Source organism: Pantherophis guttatus, chromosome 1 (assembly GCF_059756535.1).
Source record: "Pantherophis guttatus breed Tessera chromosome 1, ASM5975653v1, whole genome shotgun sequence".
NCBI lineage: Eukaryota > Metazoa > Chordata > Lepidosauria > Squamata > Colubridae > Pantherophis > Pantherophis guttatus.
In genome coordinates this window covers 100,940,236-100,958,911 of record NC_142063.1, presented here as the reverse complement: position 1 = coordinate 100,958,911, position 18,676 = coordinate 100,940,236, and the positions used below count along the sequence as shown (strand labels likewise).

Here is an 18,676-nt window from a genome sequence, read left to right as displayed (position 1 = left end):
CTGATGCTAAGAAAAGTGGAAAGAAAGAGAAGATCATCAATAAGGTGGACAGTGATGGATACACTATTGGAAGATCTGAAGGATCAGGTTGGAGCCAATTCATCCTAGAGAAACCTATGTGCTTGCTCAGAAATGATACTGATTTGTTGGCCCATTATTAATTATTAATATTTCAATGGGTATGCAAAAACTGGAATGTAAAGTTTTAATCAACTTTGGTGCTTGCTTTTGTTGTCTCATGCAAAGAATAATTTCTAAGCACTCTATAAAGTAGTCATCCAAAAAGTACACTGCTATAATCCAGATATATTGTAATTACATCAGATGTTATCCTGATCAATCTAAAGTCTCAAGAAACCTACCTAAATTGGGCAAAAGCATGTAGTTTAAATATTCCACACTAAATTATTCTTATGCTTTGATTGAAACATAGACAAGTAATCTTTTATACAATTAAATCCAACAGTGGAAGTAATAAGTATTTATTTAATAGTCATACACACTTGCTTCTGATCAGAACTGGAATTAAAATATATTATTTCAATTTATTTGCACCTTTGAGTTTATATTGTAGTGATAATCCACAATGATACAGTATACTATGAAATGACATTTCGTGGTTACAACAATCCAATATTATTCAAAATACACATTAGATTTAAAAGAGCATCGTAGAAAGTTTGCATCGTAGTTGTACCTCATTCTCCATTTCAAAAGTTGCTTCATTAGGTGCTTTCTATGATAAAAAAATATTAAAAGATAAAAGCTTTATCGTCTTTTCTCTCCCATCTCCAATTACTGACCATTGTGGTAAAAATTGAACTGGACTTAATTCTTTTATGTTCTATAAGGTTCATGTCTGAATGTAGTTAACATGAACGTTTTGGGTCTAACTTGTCAGCTTCATAATGGAAAAATAAATGAAACAGCAATCAGTTATATCAGTTAGTACTTGGAAATATTAACCTTTGTAAGAAAACATAATATGAGTTTTTCATGAACATCAGTTAATAAAATAAATTTACAAATACAAAGCAAAAAACATGTGTAGGTGCAATTTGATCCTTTGCACTAGGATTGAAAAATATGCTGAAATTCTCACTTTAAAAGGCATCAAATGTTTTGATTAAATCATTAATATAATAATAATTTTTGTTAATTGCTTCACGAGAGGTTATCTCTGATTGAACATCGCTCAGGATGGAAAACAAAATTACAGCTGTTGCCCAAATCTAAAATTGCTATCCATTTTAATATTAAAGATACAGGCTTTAATATGTGCAGCAGCTGAAATTACAATGTGTGTGTGTGTGTGTGTGTGTGTGTGTGTGTGTGTGTGTGTGTCTGTATATAAATCTCTTGAAAAGAGGATATTTTAATGCACTCTTAAAATAATCCCTTTTTTTCTAGACATCCTTTCCAGTCTTAACTCACCTGCCCTATTTGGGGACCAGGACACTGTAATGAAAGCAATTCAGGAGGCTCGGAAGATGAGAGAACAAATTCAGCGGGAGCAGCAGCAGCAACAGCAGCAACCACATATTGATGGAAAGCTTCCATCCCTGAATAGTATGGGCCTAAACAACTGTAGGACTGAAAAGGTAACACAATAGCTCTTCCACCCTTGTTGCTGCTAAATTTACCGTATTTTTCAGAGTATAAGACGCACCTTAGTTTTTGGGGAGGAAAATAAGAAAAAAAAATCTGCCTACGGGTATTCATCTGGCTAGCACCCTTAGTCTGGTCAGCTTCAGCTCATTAGTTCGCTGGTTTTGAGCACACGGGCATGCCTGGTTGGGGATAAAAAACAGCTTCTAAAGCACAGCTGATCAATCATTGGAGAGAGAAGCAATGAGAAAAGCAGGCGAAACATGGAAGATTGCTTCACTCGCTAGCATCTCGTTAGGGCTAAAAACAGCTTCTAAAGAACAGCTGATTGTCGGAGGGAGCAGCAGTGAGAAAAGCAGGCGAAGCGCAGATCGCTTCACTCACTAGCGCCTCGTTAGGGCTAAAAAAAGCTTCAAAAAAGCTACATTTGGAGTATAAGACGCACCCAAATTTTCAGCTCTTTTGGGGGGGAAGTGCATCTTATACTCCAAAAAATATGGTATTTGCAAGGTTTACCTAGTGAATAGCTACTTAATTCCAGAAAGCAATTTCAATATTGTAGTTTTTTGTACAATATTGTATCATTTTTTGCAATGATTGTAATGTAGGCCCTTGAGGGTCCAGGGGAAAAAGAAAAAGTAGAACTGGATTGACCAGAATAATATTTTTCCATGAGGAAAGTTTATTCAGGGCTCCAGTGGCAAAAACAGGGAATGTCATTCACCCCACCCTCTCAATCTGCACTGTATGAGAATCAATGTATGTAACACAAATTGGCCAAAGTTTCATTTGAAGGATGGCAGATGATTAAGATGGACGAATAATTAAGAGCCCTGTCCCTATCTCCCCTCAGTCATATTCTGTGAGTGCTGTCCCAAAAAACTGTAGGCTTCTTATATTAAATTCCCAAGTTAGAGAAATATATGGTACAAATAGTAGCAATATGGATTAGAGTTGTCTTTCTTGATTGGATACTGGGCTCCATTTGTCTAGTATCTCCTTTCCAGTGACATGCTCCCAATAAGCACAGCAGGAATATACAAAGAATTCTTCCTGCTAGTTGCAACCCTGTCTTCTAATTGATATTTAATGGCATATTGCTAGGGCATATAGGTTATCTGGCCTTTCAATAGAGTCATAATAGCTCAGTAGAGTTTTCTTTGCTTAGTTTCTCATAGTACTACTACAGTGTCTTGTCAAATGATCTGTTATTTTGGAAGATTTTAAAAAAAGTAACACTTACTTTTTCTTCAGTTTTTCTGAAACAAAAGGAAAATATTTCAGGCTCTTGATTATTTTCTGCACCTTTTTGCTGCAGAAAAACCAGGGCTGATGTGTGGCCTACAAAAATCCAGACAATCACTAGGTGGCAGGAAAGAGTCATAGAAAAACCTATATTTTTGCCATCCCCTATTGATGATGTAAATATTTACACCTCAGATGTGCCAACTCTTTTATTAATTAGGGCATGTACTGAATTGTTTAGAACTGGAATAGAATAACAGAGTTGGAAACCTTGGAGGTTTTCTAGTACAACCCCCTGCTTAGGCAGGAAACCCTACACCACTTCAAACAAATGGTTATCTAACATCTTCTTAAAAACTTCTACTGTTGGAGCATTCACAAGTTCTGGAGGCAAGTTGTTCCACTGATTAATTGTTCTGTCAGGAAATTTCTCCTTAGTTCTAAGTTGCTTCTCTCCTTGATTAGTTTCCACCAGTGGTGAAATCCACTTACCTTCACTACCGGTTCGCAAATGGGCGCGTGCACACATGTGCATGCACTTCACATGTGTGCACTTCACTTCCGTGCAACACCTCTGCGTATGTGCAGACCTTCTGTGCATGTATAGAGCATCAAAAACGGGACATGATGATGTCCGGGTGGGTGGGTGTAGTCTCCAGCCTCAGGCGCTACCAGTTTGCTCGAGCCGGATAGAACCAGCTGCATTTCACCAATAGCTGGTTTCCACCCATTGCTCCTTGTCCTACCCTCAGGTGCTTTGGAGAATAGCTTGACTCCCTCTTCTTTGTGGCAGCCCCTGAGATATTAGAACACTGCTAACATGTCTCCCCTAGTCCGTCTTTTCATTAAACTACTAGACATACCCAGTTCCTGCAACCGTTCTTCGTATGTTTTAGCCTCCAGTCCCCTAATCGTTTTTGTTGCTCTTCTCTGCACTCTTTCTAGAGTCTCCACATCTTTTTTACATCGTGGCGACCAAAACTGAATGCAGTATTCCAAGCGTGGCCTTATCAAGGCATTATAAAGTGGTATTAACACTCCACGTGATCTTGATTCTATCTGAAGCTTGCACACTTGATGTAGAGTTCAAAAGACCCAGATGAAGAGAACAAGGAATGCATGCACAAGCTTTAGCTGAAGCGCAGTCTGTCTTCTGTCTTTGAATAAATTCCTGGTGCACAGTTTAATTGGGAATTTTGGATATTTATGGTGTTTTAATATCAGATATAGGTATTTCATACAAGAGAGTTACATTTTAGAAGAATCTTTAGGAAAAATAATCTACGCCTCCGTGGTGCAGCAGATTAAGTGCTGTTAAGTGCTAGCTACTAGCTGCCTGCAATTAGTGCGAGTTCAAATCTCACCAGGCTCAAGGTTGACCCAGCCTTCCATCCTTTCGAGGTAGGTAAATTGAGGACCCGGATTGTGGGGGCAATAAGCCATCTTTGTATAGAACAACACTGCTTGGGGGGGGGGAGCGAAAGCCCTAATAAGCACATATATACAGTGGGGCAAAAAAGTATTTAGTCAGCCACCAATTGTGCAAGTTCTCCCACTTAAAAAGATGAGAGAGGCCTGTAATTGTCATCATAGGTAGACCTCAACTATGAGAGACAAAATGAGAAAACAAATCCAGACAATCACATTGTCTGATTTGGAAAGAATTTATTTGCAAATTATGGTGGAAAATAAGTATTTGGTCACCTACAAAGAAGCAAGATTTCTGGCTCTCACAGACCTGTAACTTCTTCTTTAAGAGGCTCCTCTGTCCTCCACTCATTACCTGTATTAATGGCACCTGTTTGAACTTGTTATCAGTATAAAAGACACCTGTCCACAACCTCAAACAGTCACACTCCAAACTCCACTATGGTGAAGACCAAAGAGCTGTCAAAGGACACCAGAAACAAAATTGTAGACCTGCACCAGGCTGGGAAGACTGAATCTGCAATAGGCAAGCAGCTTGGTGTGAAGAAATCAGCTGTGGGAGCAATAATTAGAAGATGGAAGACATACAAGACCACTGATAATCTCCCTCAATATCTCACCCTGTGGGGTCAAAATGATCACAAGAACGGTGAGCAAAAATCCCAGAACCACACGGGGGGACCTAGTGAATGACCTCCAGAGAGCTGGGACCAACGTAACAAAGGCTACCATCAGTAACACACTACGCCGCCAGGGATTCAGATCCTGCAGTGCCAAACGTGTCCCCCTGCTTAAGCCAGTACATGTCCGGGCCCGTCTGAAGTTTGCTAGAGAGCATTTGGATGATCCAGAAGAGGATTGGGAGAATGTCATATGGTCAGATGAAACCAAAGTAGAACTGTTTGGTAGAAACACAACTCGTCGTGTTTGGAGGAGAGAGAATGCTGAGTTGCATCCAAAGAACACCATACCTACTGTGAAGCATGGGGGTGGCAACATCATGCTTTGGGGCTGTTTCTCTGCAAAGGGACCAGGATGTCTGATCCGTGTACAGGAAAGAATGAATGGGGCCATGTATCGTGAGATTTTGAGTGCAAACCTCCTTCCATCAGCAAGGGCATTGAAAATGAAATGTGGCTGGGTCTTTCAGCATGACAATGATCCCAAACACACCGCCCGGGCAACGAAAGAATGGCTTCGTAAGAAGCATTTCAAGGTCCTAGAGTGGCCTAGCCAGTCTCCAGATCTCAACCCCATAGAAAACCTTTGGAGGGAGTTGAAAGTCCGTGTTGCCCAGCGATAGCCCCAAAACATCACTGCTCTAGAGGAGATCTGCATGGAGGAATGGGCCAACATACCAGCAACAGTGTGTGCCAACCTTGTGAAGACTTACAGAAAACGTTTGACCTCTGTCATTGCCAACAAAGGATATATAACAAAGTATTGAGATGAACTTTTGATATTGACCAAATACTTATTTTCCACCATAATTTGCAAATAAATTCTTTCCAAATCAGACAATGTGATTGTCTGGATTTGTTTTCTCATTTTGTCTCTCATAGTTGAGGTCTACCTATGATGACAATTACAGGCCTCTCTCATCTTTTTAAGTGGGAGAACTTGCACAATTGGTAGCTGACTAAATACTTTTATGCCCCACTGTACATAAAAGTATGCAGGCTATTGCTATAATGCATTATAAGCTCTGAGTCTACGGAGAAGGGCGGCATATAAATTGGATAAATAAATAAATAAATTAAATAAATAAATTTAATTAATTAATTAATTAATTAATTAATTAAATAAATAAATAAAATAAATAAATAAATTAAATAAATAAATAAATAAATAAATAAATAAGGAGATAGTGTTGTTTAGTTAGAAATTTACTCTGCAGACTTGGGCAATATTTTTTTTTGCTTCGCTTACAGGCTTTTGGACAAACAAACTAGATGTATCTATTGTAGTGTTTTGGTAGCAAAGTAATGGGAGCAGGCAATTCTCTCTAAGGAATACAGACGTATCTATGAAATAATTTGAGATACTGTATGTTTATAATTTGCTCCCTTGCAGGATAGGTAAGAGCATTTTTCAGATACCACATGAATCATTATTTCCTGTACAGTAATACCAGACTATATACAAAGTTATTGTTCTGGGTGACTCAGGACAAAAAGTTTTGCAACCTTTCATCAGAAGACAAGATTATAAAATGGAACAGGGGGAAAAGGAATAGATGATCAGTAACATGCCTGTTGCTATCTTTCACAGTCATCTATCAATGAAATGTGAAATGAAAAATATAGTTAGGTCTTGTAGTATTAGTAGTAGTTTTTATTATAGATTACTGCTATGTTATTATTGTTATTGATCAATGAGTTTATAAGTACATGTGTGTGTATTAATATTATACATACTCTCTCTCCCCATCTCCTTCCTTCCTTCCTTCCTTCCTTCCTTCCTTCCTTCCTTCCTTCCTTCCTTCCTTCCTTCCTTCCTTCCTTCTTTCTCTTTGTCTGTCTGTCTGTTTCATAAACAGCCCTGAGAATAGATCAGGGGTAATGTTGAAATGTGTTAATGTTAGTGCTCTTCAGAATTTAGGAAAATTAGTTTTGTTACCTAAAAGGTATACTCGGGACCCTGCGGATAAGGTAGATTGATTTCATTGGACTTCCAAATCTTTAGGTCCATGATGGCGAACCTATGGCACATGTGCCACAGGTGGTATGTGGAGCCATATCGGTGGGCACGCGAGCATTGCCCTAGCTCAGCTCCAGTGCAGATGAGTGGGCCGGCAAGCTTATTTTCTAGCCTTCCAGGCCCACCAGAAGTCAGGAAATGGGCTATTTCCAGCCTCTGGAGGGCCTCCCGGGGGGGGGGGGGGCTGGGGAAGGCCATTTTTGCCCTCCCCAGGCTCCAAGAAAGCCTCTGGAGCATGGAGAGGGTGAAAAATGGGCTTACCGGGCCCACCGTGCCATTGTGTGCCAAAAGCGGAGGGAGTGTGTGTGGGGGTCATGGGTGCATGCGCTGGGGGGCAGGGCACATTGAATTATGGGTGTGGGCACATGGACGCGTGACCCCCCGCACTCCTCCCGCTTTTGGCACACGATGGCAAAAAGGTTAGCCATCAATGCCTTAGGTCATTATTTCACTGCAGTAAATATCTGATCATGGCTTATAAGCCTTTCTTGCTTTGGTATTGTGAATAAATAAATAAAAGTAAGCTTAAGTGATTGTTGTAGCATGCTTGGAGAGATCAGCATTGGGTCCTGTGCTGTAGTCTACCAAACAGTTGCTAAAGTTGTACAGTTGATTTCGTTTTGCATTTTATTTCTCCTCCTCCTCCTCCTCCTCCTCCTCCTCCTCCTCCTCCTCCTCCTCCTCCTCCTCCTCCTCCTCCTCCTCCTCCTCCTCCTCTTAGCATATCCCCATAGGTGCAGGTGCATAGGTGTAATGATCCGCTTTTGGATCATTAAGCACCACTTTGCACAGTCAGGAGGGCACAGGCCCGCGGCTTGCATATCTTTGTTGACGGTGTCTTGCCATCTCTGTTTTGGACACCCGCAAGGTCACCAGCCATTGACTTCTAGCTGATAGGCAGACTTGGCCATGGTGGAAGGTGCTTCTCTCTGGACATTTCCATACCAGCAGAATCAGCCGCTTTATTTGTACTGTTATTTGTACTGTTTCAATCCATATAATAGCTGTCAGTAAGCCAAGAATCTGGGGTACTAGTAGTCATTTTCCAACCCATTCCCAAAGGGAGGAACATAGAGGCCTGAGGTTCATTACTCGATTGCAAGCACAAAGGGAAAAGTGATCTGTAGATAGAACTGTCAAATATGTGTTTTCATTTGCATTTATATGTTGCCTTGTTAGATTTCTCGGAACAACGGGGGTAAAATGGATCCATGCCTATAAAACGGATTTACATAGCTTCTTGCCCCCAGAGGATTAACCATGGTTTGCAAAACATATTTATAATCTAATAAATATTTATCTGCACAAGATGTGATTTAAATGATAGCATTTTAAAACTCATTTAACACAGAATCCCATTGTGAAATAATTTTTATAACAGCAAGAAGGGGAAAAAAAGCTGAAAGTGTGATACACAATTTCTTATTAAAGACAGCCTTATGAGGTCCACAGACTCTTCTGAAGACCAGATTTCAGTTTGGAAACAACCCTGACCACAGTTAGAATCTTTTATTGGTTGCTTTCTAAATCTCTTTTTGCAAAACCATTGAAAATAAATGAATTCTGCTGCCTTCATATAAACACTATTGTTCCAAGTAATCCTTGATAGTGCTAATGAGTGCTCTGGGCTAGTTCAGAAGTTAGCCTGAACTTCTGTGACCCTAAAATATCCACTGAGACTATTTGAACAATCTATCTTTTTTTTTTCCAAAGACCTTATGAGCAGTCCTATTTTTGCCTTTTCAGAGAACTCACCGCTCAAGGTTTTTGACTTTTAGTCAAGCTAGTAGGTTCCTTAAGAGGAATAGCTTTTTCTGCCAGTCTACAATCTGCCTTTCTGTTTAATGACAGAAGCCTGTTGTGTTTAACCTGGGCATGGCAGTATATTTTTACACAACCTTTATTTTCTTATTCATACTACAGACTATGGGCCATTCAATTGTTTTTCAACTCTAAGGATGTTCTGCATTTTGTTTTCATATATTTCAATCATATCCCTCTCCCCCCCACCTCACTTCTTCTTCAAGGCTAAACTAGCACAGTTCTCCTAATTTTTTCTTGTGGGCCTTGGTTTCCAAAAATCCATTTAACCTACTTTTATCTTTTCTTTTATCTGAAGTTCAAGATATGTGGAAAGCTAGCAATCCAAAATAAGCAGTTGAAAGATAATGAAGAATGTTGATTATATTGCTATTTGTTTTATGTTTCATATTTTGATCGTACCTTTCTCTAAAAAATATCTTTTTAAAAAAATGATAATGAGTTTTGAAGAAAATTAGGAAATCATGTGATTAATTTAGTGATGTACTAAAAGATTCACTGGAAGAAAACTATTTTGATGCTCCTTGAAAAGTGATTGGTAACAAGACTTGTTTTCATTCATCTTGGGGAATAGTTCTATATTACGAAGCATTGCATGCGTGCATATAGGAATGCACACAAAATAATTATGAATTTAGGATATACATTGGAAAAGCGAGAAACCAAAACAAATAAAATCTATCTGCCCTTAGCTAGCTAAACATTCTGTGGCTTTATTGCTAGGTAGATTTAAAAATGATATTCCATTATAAATTCAGATCATAATATAAATATGTAAGGGGTGTTTTAAAATATTCATTTTATTTTATTTTTTATCATTGATGATGTTATAGTCTATTGGTCAAATGGTTTTGACTTGATTGTCCATAACGGTTCCTTTGGAGGAGATAAACTTTATGGTAGAGCAGCATATATAGAAATTCTTTAATGTATAAATAGTTCATTTAGTGGAGTATAACTTTGGGGAACTTATCATTCATTTGCAGCTGTTTATCATGTGTGCAAAAGTTTGAGAAAAATATTCTTAGCAAATTTTACCGCATATGCAAATGAAGCATTTATTTCACCAATAAAAAATACATTATCAGTCTTTTATACTGTTAACACTCTCTTTCTCCCTCCCTCCCTCCCTCTTTTTGCCTCCCTCCCTCTTTCTCATGTACCTTCCCATAAATGCATACAAATACTATGCAGAGCCTTTCATCATTCTTACACTTTCCAATCCTTTTATATAGAGAGCATAGAACTATTAAGTTTAAAAGAAGCAGACAAAATATAAAACATTTTCAATGGAAATGAAAACTGTTTAGGAAATCCAATATGGTGGATGAAATTAAAAATAAAGGTGTTGAAATAATTTTTGGGGAAAGAAGTATTTAAGAATTGTATGGGAATAGGAGTGATATATTAAAACAGAAGTCCCTGCAGATCCCTGATCTTCAGCCTGCTACCGGTCCACAGCCTGTTGGGAACTGGGCTCAGTGGTGGGTTGCTCCCGGTTCGGTCCAGTTCGGCTGAGCCGGTAGCGGTGACGATATGACGATATGACCCCCCCATGTTATTCTTACCTTTTATTTGGTCCCACCCCCAATCTATTGCTGCCTCCTGAGTCCCAGCCGATGACTAGAGGGGAAAAAACTGTTTAAACTCTTGCCACGGGGCTTCAAAGGGCCGTCCTACAGCTGATCAGTGTTAAAACCAAACAAATGAGTCGGGTCATAAGTGCGAGGACTGGTCGTAAGTGTGAGGACCTTCCAGAAATGACACTGACCAGCTAGCCATGCCCACCTAGTCACATGACCTTCAAGCCACACCCACAAAATAAGCCATGCCCACAGAACTGGTAGTAAAAAAATTTAGAACCCACCCCTGACTGGGCTATGCATGCAGCAGGAGAGTGCACAAAACCCAGTGTGAATAGGTCTTTTTAATGTCTTTAAGGTTTTTAATTTTTAAGTGTTTTTATAGTGATTTTTTGAGTGTATTGTGAGCCGCCCTGGGTCTTCGGAGAGGGGCGGCATATTAATTAATTAATTAAATAAATAAATAAATAAATAAATAAACCCCTCTCCCCCCTCCCGCTGCTGCCACAACTGCCGGTCCATAGACCCCAAAAGGTTGGGGACACTATATTAAGAAATGAAATTAAAAGGAATACTGCAAATGTTATTATCCAAGAAAAATGGGTAAAAAAGCAAGAAAAAAATACTATTAAGATGTTGTTAAATTGTAAGGATACAGGTGGAGCTGATATCATAGGAGAAATGTTAAATTATGGATGTTACTTGTTTATGGAATGATTGTGCAATTTGTGTAACATGTATGCAAAGACTGCCTCATTACTGGAAAAAAAATGTCATTATTGCTTCCTTATACAAGGAGAAAGAAAGCAGAAAATGAATGCCAAACTTACAGGGGGATTAATATGTTATATGTGCCTTGTCAGGCAGAAGTTTGATTGAAAGATAGAAGAGATGACAACAAAATTTGGGAAATGCAGTAGGCCTTTAAGAGGAGTGTGCATAAAGCCTAGTTTTGTTCTTCATAAGTTACTGAGAAATACATGAATATGAGGAAGCTCATTGTACCTTTGTTGATTTAGTAAAAGTTATGATAAATTGAATAGGTTTGCATGAATATGGAACTGAAGATTGATTACTGAATGCAAAAGGAGCAATATTTGATGGAAGTAAATAATGCATGAGCATAAATGGAATGCTTAGCAAATAGGTCAGCATTGAGCAGGATTTAAGACAAGCAGGTGAGATGTCCTCCTAGTTGTTTTATGTATCTGTGGACAAATGTATAAAGAATATGTGTGGAAAAATGTGTAAAGAATATGTGTGGTTACAGGTGCGTTGGCTTGGGGACATGAATGTATATACATTTAGGGACATAAATGAACATGTAGTTTTATATGGAGATAAAGGTATGTTGTTGACTGAGAAACTGAATGATTAGCAGTGAATATTAGATTAACATGGGTACAATATAAAATATGGATCTGAAAATTAATTATGAAATCTAAGGCAGTTGTGTTTGACAGGGAAAATAGAATGATTTCACAGTATATATAAACGTTAAAAAGCTACAACAGATAAATGAATGTTGTATCTCTTGATAGAATGTTTACTAAAGTTGGAACATTTTAAGATGTGCAGATTTTTGTCTTAAATTGTGGGCATTTTTGTCTTACATCTGACTTCTCCCATTGACTTTGCTTGTTCGAAGCCAGTTGGGAAGGACACAAATGGTGATCGCATGGCTCTGGGATGCCGCAACAGCTGTAAATACATGCTGGTTGTCAAGCATCTAAAATGTAATGTATGAGCTCTGATTTGCAAATCCTGGACATGAAACTGGTGTTACCCTTTGGTTCTACTGGATTTACTCAGTCTAATGTCAAATGCAACTGCATATAGATCCCTACTTCAATTATTCCTATGATAGAAAAATGTGTCTCACACATACATACAGATAACTTCCTTCCTCCCTCCCTCCCTCCCTCCCTCTCTCCCTCCCTCCCTCCCTCCTATAATAAAACTTACTAAAAATGGGATTAAAACAACACTACCAGATTACACTGAAAGGAAAAGGAAGGAAGGGAGGGAGGGCGAGGAAGATGTATGTATGTCTGTGTATAGATACACATGTATTTGCATGTGAACTCTTGTTACTTTTGCATTTCTGACTAGAATTTTAAACCAAAACGTTTCAAATTATGTTTCATGTTTAGTTTTGTAAATAAATAATGATGCTAACACTCAACAATTTTACTGAGTTGGGGTGTATCCCAAAATAGTAATTAAACCCTTGGGTCCTTGCTTCATAATCCACATTTGCAGTGGTGGGATTCAAATTTTTTTACTACCGGTTCTGTGGGCGTGGTTTGATGGGCATGGCAGGGGAAGAATACTGTAAAATCTCCATTCCCACCCCACTCCAGGGGAAGGATATTGCAAAATCCTCATTTCCTCCTGATCAGCTGGGAGGCAGAGAATAGATAGGGGCGGGGCCAGTCAGAGGTGGTATTTACCGGTTCTCCAAACTACTCAAAGTTTCCGCTACCGGTTCTCCAGAACTGATCAGAACCTGCTGAATACCACCTCTGCACATTTGGAACCAATCCTGAGGAAATTTGAAAGGTTAGTTCATCTAATATTGGCCCCTTTTATTAGAAGAAAAACATATGATTGAAATATACGTTTCTGTATAACAGTATTGAAATTAGACATAGGATTATTGGTATTGAGCTGTGGTGGTGCAGTGGTTAGAATGTAGTACTGCAGGTACTTCTGCTGACTGCTAACTGCCTGCAGTTTGGCAGTTCGAGTCTCACCAGGCTCAAGATTGACTCAGCCTTCCATCCTTCCGAGGTGGGTAAAATGAGGACCCAGATTGTTGGGGGCACTATGCTGACTCTGTAAACCGCTTAGAATGGGCTGTAAAGCACCGTGAAGTAGTATATAAGTCTAAGTGCTAATGCTATTGCTATTGAGTGACAAGAAAAAATAATATTGTTTAGAAGCAATGAATAAAACTTCCTGTTAAGTTTCCTTGCATGTTATAAACAAAGAACTTTAAAGTTCTGGAAGAAAATATTTGCGTTTTTCTCATGCATTTAATTATGATACTTACTTGGATGTTTTGTTCTGCATCGTTCCTCTCTAGTACAACAATAGACCATACTGTTTTTAGCTGCATGATCAGGAAATAAATTTTTCTTTGAATAGCTAAATGATTACAATACCTCTCACATAGTGAAACGGTGTGCTGAATCTATTTGGTGCAATTAGAATCTGATCTGGTAGAAACACAGAATGAGGTATCTTATGAAAAGGTGAAACCTGTGACTTCTCAGTATGTTTTTAAAGAACAATATTGTAGTCATGGAGACTTTCAGCAATCAGGTTTATGTTTGTTGCTTCCAATGTTGTGATAGTAAGAAAAAGAGCCTAATTTCAGATTCTTTCCAGAAAGTTACCCTTTGTGTATGTCTAACGCAAGAGATATAATAATCTTAAAATGTAATTCTGGAATTAGCAATACAAAGATATCAGTGTGGTTTCACTCTCTTTCTTACCAGGCTTGCTACCTGGTTTGCTGCTTTATTTTTTTGAATATAATAACCACCACCAAAACAACAGAAAGTTGGCATGCTGCAAAGTTAAACAACAGCCTATATTTTCATATTTACTTCCCCCCCCCAAAAAGTATTATATTTTCTCAAGAATTCCGTTGGGAGGCTTAAATGTGCCTTCAGTTAAAGCTCTGTCCCCCTCCCCCTCACCATCACCAGAACCATGTTTTCTGAGTGCTGAGAAGCTCACTTTCCACTATAGGTAGAAATCTAATGCTTCTACTTCCTTTCCTATTTTCTTTCTTTCCCTTAGCAACCTCAGTTCTTGAATAAGAGTTTACTTGTTGTCATTGTGGGGAATGTAGGTGGACCAATATTGATCAAGCAAAATAATAACAACGAAGAAGGCTAGGTTACACGTTTATGCTTCATGGCTCAGCTCTTTGAGGTAATCCAGACAGGAAGCACAAACCCTGAATACTAACGTTACCTTTATTGTAAGGTTACAGAAGCAGAAACTTGCAAGTGTGAAAATATTTCTCCCTTATTTTTATTTTCCAGAAAACTAGGAAGAATTCCTTGTGCGATCCTTACCATGTCCCCATTCTCCCCGTGGGCTGAAATATTTTTTGCATGAAGCAGTTGCAACTTTTCCTTCTGTCTCCCAAGGTCATTCTCATAGCCCATTACATCATGTGACGAAGAAATTAGTTTTGGCAATTTCAAGGAGTATTAAATGTATATTGGAATAGCATAAAGTTACATAATATGAACTGAGACACCTGAAAAATGTTTAGTGCCATCTTAATTTTAACCAAGGAACATTCAAAGGCAAACATTGCATCAAAGTTACTTGTTTAGGCAATCAACATTGTTATCATCATAATCGCTTTAATAGTATAACAAACATTAGGAAAAAGGCAACAAAATGACCAACTATTGTCATGCTAGAGATAAAACAAGAAACCAAAATTTTATCACATTTTTGAAAATCTAAGATATAAGATATCTTACAAGCTCTCATTAAGAAATAAAAAGAATATTGCTTGCTGCCAACGATGGCTTATTTTGCATACAAAATTCTTAGAAAAATGAGAATTATAATATCCTATTTCAGATCAGAAATCTGAAAATTAGTAGTTCTGATTAATTAATCTGATATATGCATGCATACATATTTTTCTTTTCTTTATATGGTATGATTTCTTTGCTGCTTTTTCTTTAAAGATGAAATAGAATGTCAGTTAGGAAGAAGTTTGGACCAGGTAAATAATGGAATACTCCTTCTATTTATCCAAAATTGGTTCTATTTTGTAACATAAGATGTCTTCCTAATATTTTTTGTTAAAAATGTTAATAGTCAATGAACATTTAATTCTTTCCCTATTCACTAAAAAGCTTAAGAAGTCAATAAGTAAGGAATCTACTGAAATATGAAATCCATTAGCTCATAATTCAAAATTATAACTGTGTCTATCCCCCCCCCTCCCCAAGAAGAAGATAATTTTGAATTTAAGATGATGGAAGGAAGATTAGATAGATTAACGCTTTAAAAAAACCATTACTGAATCATTTTATCAACTATAGTTGCACAACTGAGACCAATCCTGGTAACTTTTTCTCATACAGCTGCATGTTTCCACATGTGAATAAATTGTCCAGAAGGAACATTGACGGAACCAGAACCAGAAATTAAATTAAAATTTACAAAATTTTCTCCTGTCTCCATTACAGTTACTTGCTTTTTAAAATTTTCTTTTTTTATGTGTTCAATCAGTTATTTTCATTACATATTGTTCCTGCCAATTTTCTTGCACCTAGACTCAAATTATTACATTTTACCGGACTGTTCAGTTCCTAGTTAATTATTTACCAAAAAAATTAAGTATTTCTTTATTTATTTAGCTTGATAGGGTCACCGCCTTTGCCACAGTGAGTCTAGGTGGTGAACACAGTTTAAACAAAAAACCCAATATAAAACCATTAGAATGTATGATTCACCACACACTGTATAATTAAAAAAGAAACAGTAGCCAAGAGAAAAATACATACAGTAATGTAATATCAACCCAAACAGGCTTTGCTAACTTCTCAACTCCTATGCCTGGGCATACAGCCAGGTTTTTAGTGCTTTCCAGATGGCCAGCTGGTTTGGGGCCGATTTGATCTCAGGTATTAAGGTCTACCAGAGGGCGGGGGCTATGACAGAAAAGGCACACTTTCTGGGTCTCACAGATGGCCTTCTTTAATAGACAGGGCCCAAACCATGTCCCTCCTGTTGGAATCAATAAGGCAGGTAGAAACCATTGGAGAGCAGTGGTTTTCAACTACCTTGGGCCCATTCCATGAAGGCCTTTATGGATAACAATAAAAATCTTAAATTCCAATGAGAAACCTACTGCGAGCTGGTGTGGCTCACATAACAAATGGGGAATGCCCATAATTGACTACATCATTGTATTTTGAACCAATTATAGCTTCCAAATGCTCTTCACGGGCAGCCCCATGTGTAATACATTGCAGTAGTTCATGTGAGAGGTGACCAAAACACGAACGATCATGTACAGTGCCTTCCAGTCTATAAAAAAGATGGTTGGAACCAGAGGTGGGTTTCAGCAGGTTCTGACTAGTTCTGGAGAACCGGTAGCGGAAATTTTGAGTAGTTCGGAGAACCAGTAGTAAAAATTCTGACTGGTCCCGCCCCCATCTATTTTCTGCCTCCAGAGTCCCAGCTGATTGGGAGGAAATGGGGATTTTGCAGTAACCTTCCCCTGGATTGGGGACCGAATGGGGATTTTACAGTATCCTTCCCCTCCCACGCCCACAAAGCCACGTCCACAAAGCCATACCCACAGTAGTAAAAATTTTTGAAACCCACTACTGGTTGGAACACAACACAAGGCTATGCATAAGATCCTCCTGCATATATCCACCACATGCTAAACTAAAGATGGAACATAACTGGAACCAGGGCCCCCTAAAACCTATGCCATTAAGTCTTGCAAGGGTTGATTTAAGCCTGTTGCTTCCCATCCAAACTCCCATAACTTTTCCACACTTGGACTAGATCTCCATGGCAAAACATGGTCCACCTGGGGTAGAGATATACAGCTAACTTGCAACCACATACTAATGATACTTCACACCATACTGTCAGATGACCTCATTAAATAGGAATGGGCAGAATGTTGAGTCCTGCAAAGCAAGGTCTAAACCTCTCTCCCCCTTCTTTCACCAACTGTAACCTATTCCAGAGAGAGGAAAATTGGCACAAACTGTGCTCTCAAAAATAACTGCCAAAGCTAGCCTAGAAGGATACTATCAGAAATCAGTTCAGAGACCAAAAATAGTGAGGAAGGATCTATCAAACCATCCTTCTGGCCAGAGATCAATCACAAGGACAATTGGTACCATTATGGTTTCGTGTTCAAGCATCCATAACTTCTTATAGCTTCTCAATTGTTTTATTTAGCATGGGGGCCTAAGTGATACAGTTGCTGTTGGCCACATATTCTATTTTCTTTATTTTTCGAGAGAAAGAACCAAGTGAAGGGTTTGTTTTGTTGGCCACATTTCTTTACACAAAGTTGATGCTTTCCTTTTGACACCAGCAGTTAAGTAGCGTATTTGTCCTGAGGCAGAAAAATTAATGACAGGAAAAGAGCAGTATTACAAGACAAGAGAGATGACATAATGATTTCAGCAGCCTTGACCCATTGTCACTACTTCTCTATCTTTAGAAGTATCTTAGTCTTCCCTCTGAGAATTTCCAAGACACCAATTTACAAGTGAAGTGTTCAAAACCACCCATATTTACTTTAAAGCAAACAAAGATCTCTACTTGGAACATATTAAAAATTCTACAGTACTGGGCAAATAAGGTCCTAACTAAGCCATAACATCTGATGAATTCAATGTTTGAATTGTTCAAGCTGCTTGTTTAACAACTGTATCTACTTTTGAAACTCAAAGCACATGCTTTAGTTTTTAATATATAGTTTTATAATTGTCACCTGCTTTGTGCAATGCCATGCAGAAAAAAACTCTTGATTTTTTATAATGTGTTTGTTAAAAGGTTGACAGACCAAAAATACTGAATATTTTATATCAAATCTGTATCAATTTGTTAAGAATACTTAAATCTTAAAACGCAATACTCGAAAATGTAAGATGAGACCATTACTTAAAATGATAGCTGTTATGGCAGTAATTTTAATTTAAGAATTTGAATTGTATTATTTTATCCTGTTTTTCCAAACTGGCAAGTGATTTTTTAATATGACCCCTTACTTTCAGTTTTAAGTTCAGGTTTATTATGGTAATTGACCAATGTTTTATATACTAGTCTAAAATTGTAAGGTATCAAGGAAATTAAAAACCAAAGAAAAATGTAAAATAAGATACTGAAGTGCATGAAAACAGTTTAAGAGCAGCAGTTCAGTTTTAAAAAGAGAATAAAATAATATTAAAATATTAACAATATCATATTAATAAAATATGATTACATGGATATTAAAAATAAATTAAAACCCCAAATTAATAAGTGATAACTTCCTAGAAGTTGGAGCATTCATAAAATCAAAATATATCAATTATTGTTTGTGTGAGGGAGAGACTTAAGTGTAAAGTTAATATTTGAAAGGAATTGTTTTCAACTCTGACTGCAAGCTGTCAGTAGTTTGGATAGTAATTAAAAATAGATAAAAATAAAGCTTAAAATTGGAATCTCAGTGATTTACCCATGTAATTTACCCTAAATGATTATGGATTTTAATTGTTGCCATGCAAAATCTA

The 18,676-nt window shown here is 37.8% G+C and overlaps 1 protein-coding gene across 27 annotated transcripts in view; it reads left to right on the top strand.

The window, feature by feature from the left end:
* SOX6 (SRY-box transcription factor 6) overlaps nt 1-18,676 on the top strand; it is a 492,935-nt gene that overhangs the window by 442,234 nt on the left and 32,025 nt on the right. For all 27 annotated transcript variants that reach the window (XM_087879414.1, XM_087879426.1, XM_060687705.2 and 24 more), the window contains one exon: nt 1,411-1,601. In XM_087879414.1, coding sequence (XP_087735540.1) covers nt 1,411-1,601 — 191 coding nt within the window. The remainder of the gene's footprint in view (nt 1-1,410; nt 1,602-18,676) is intronic.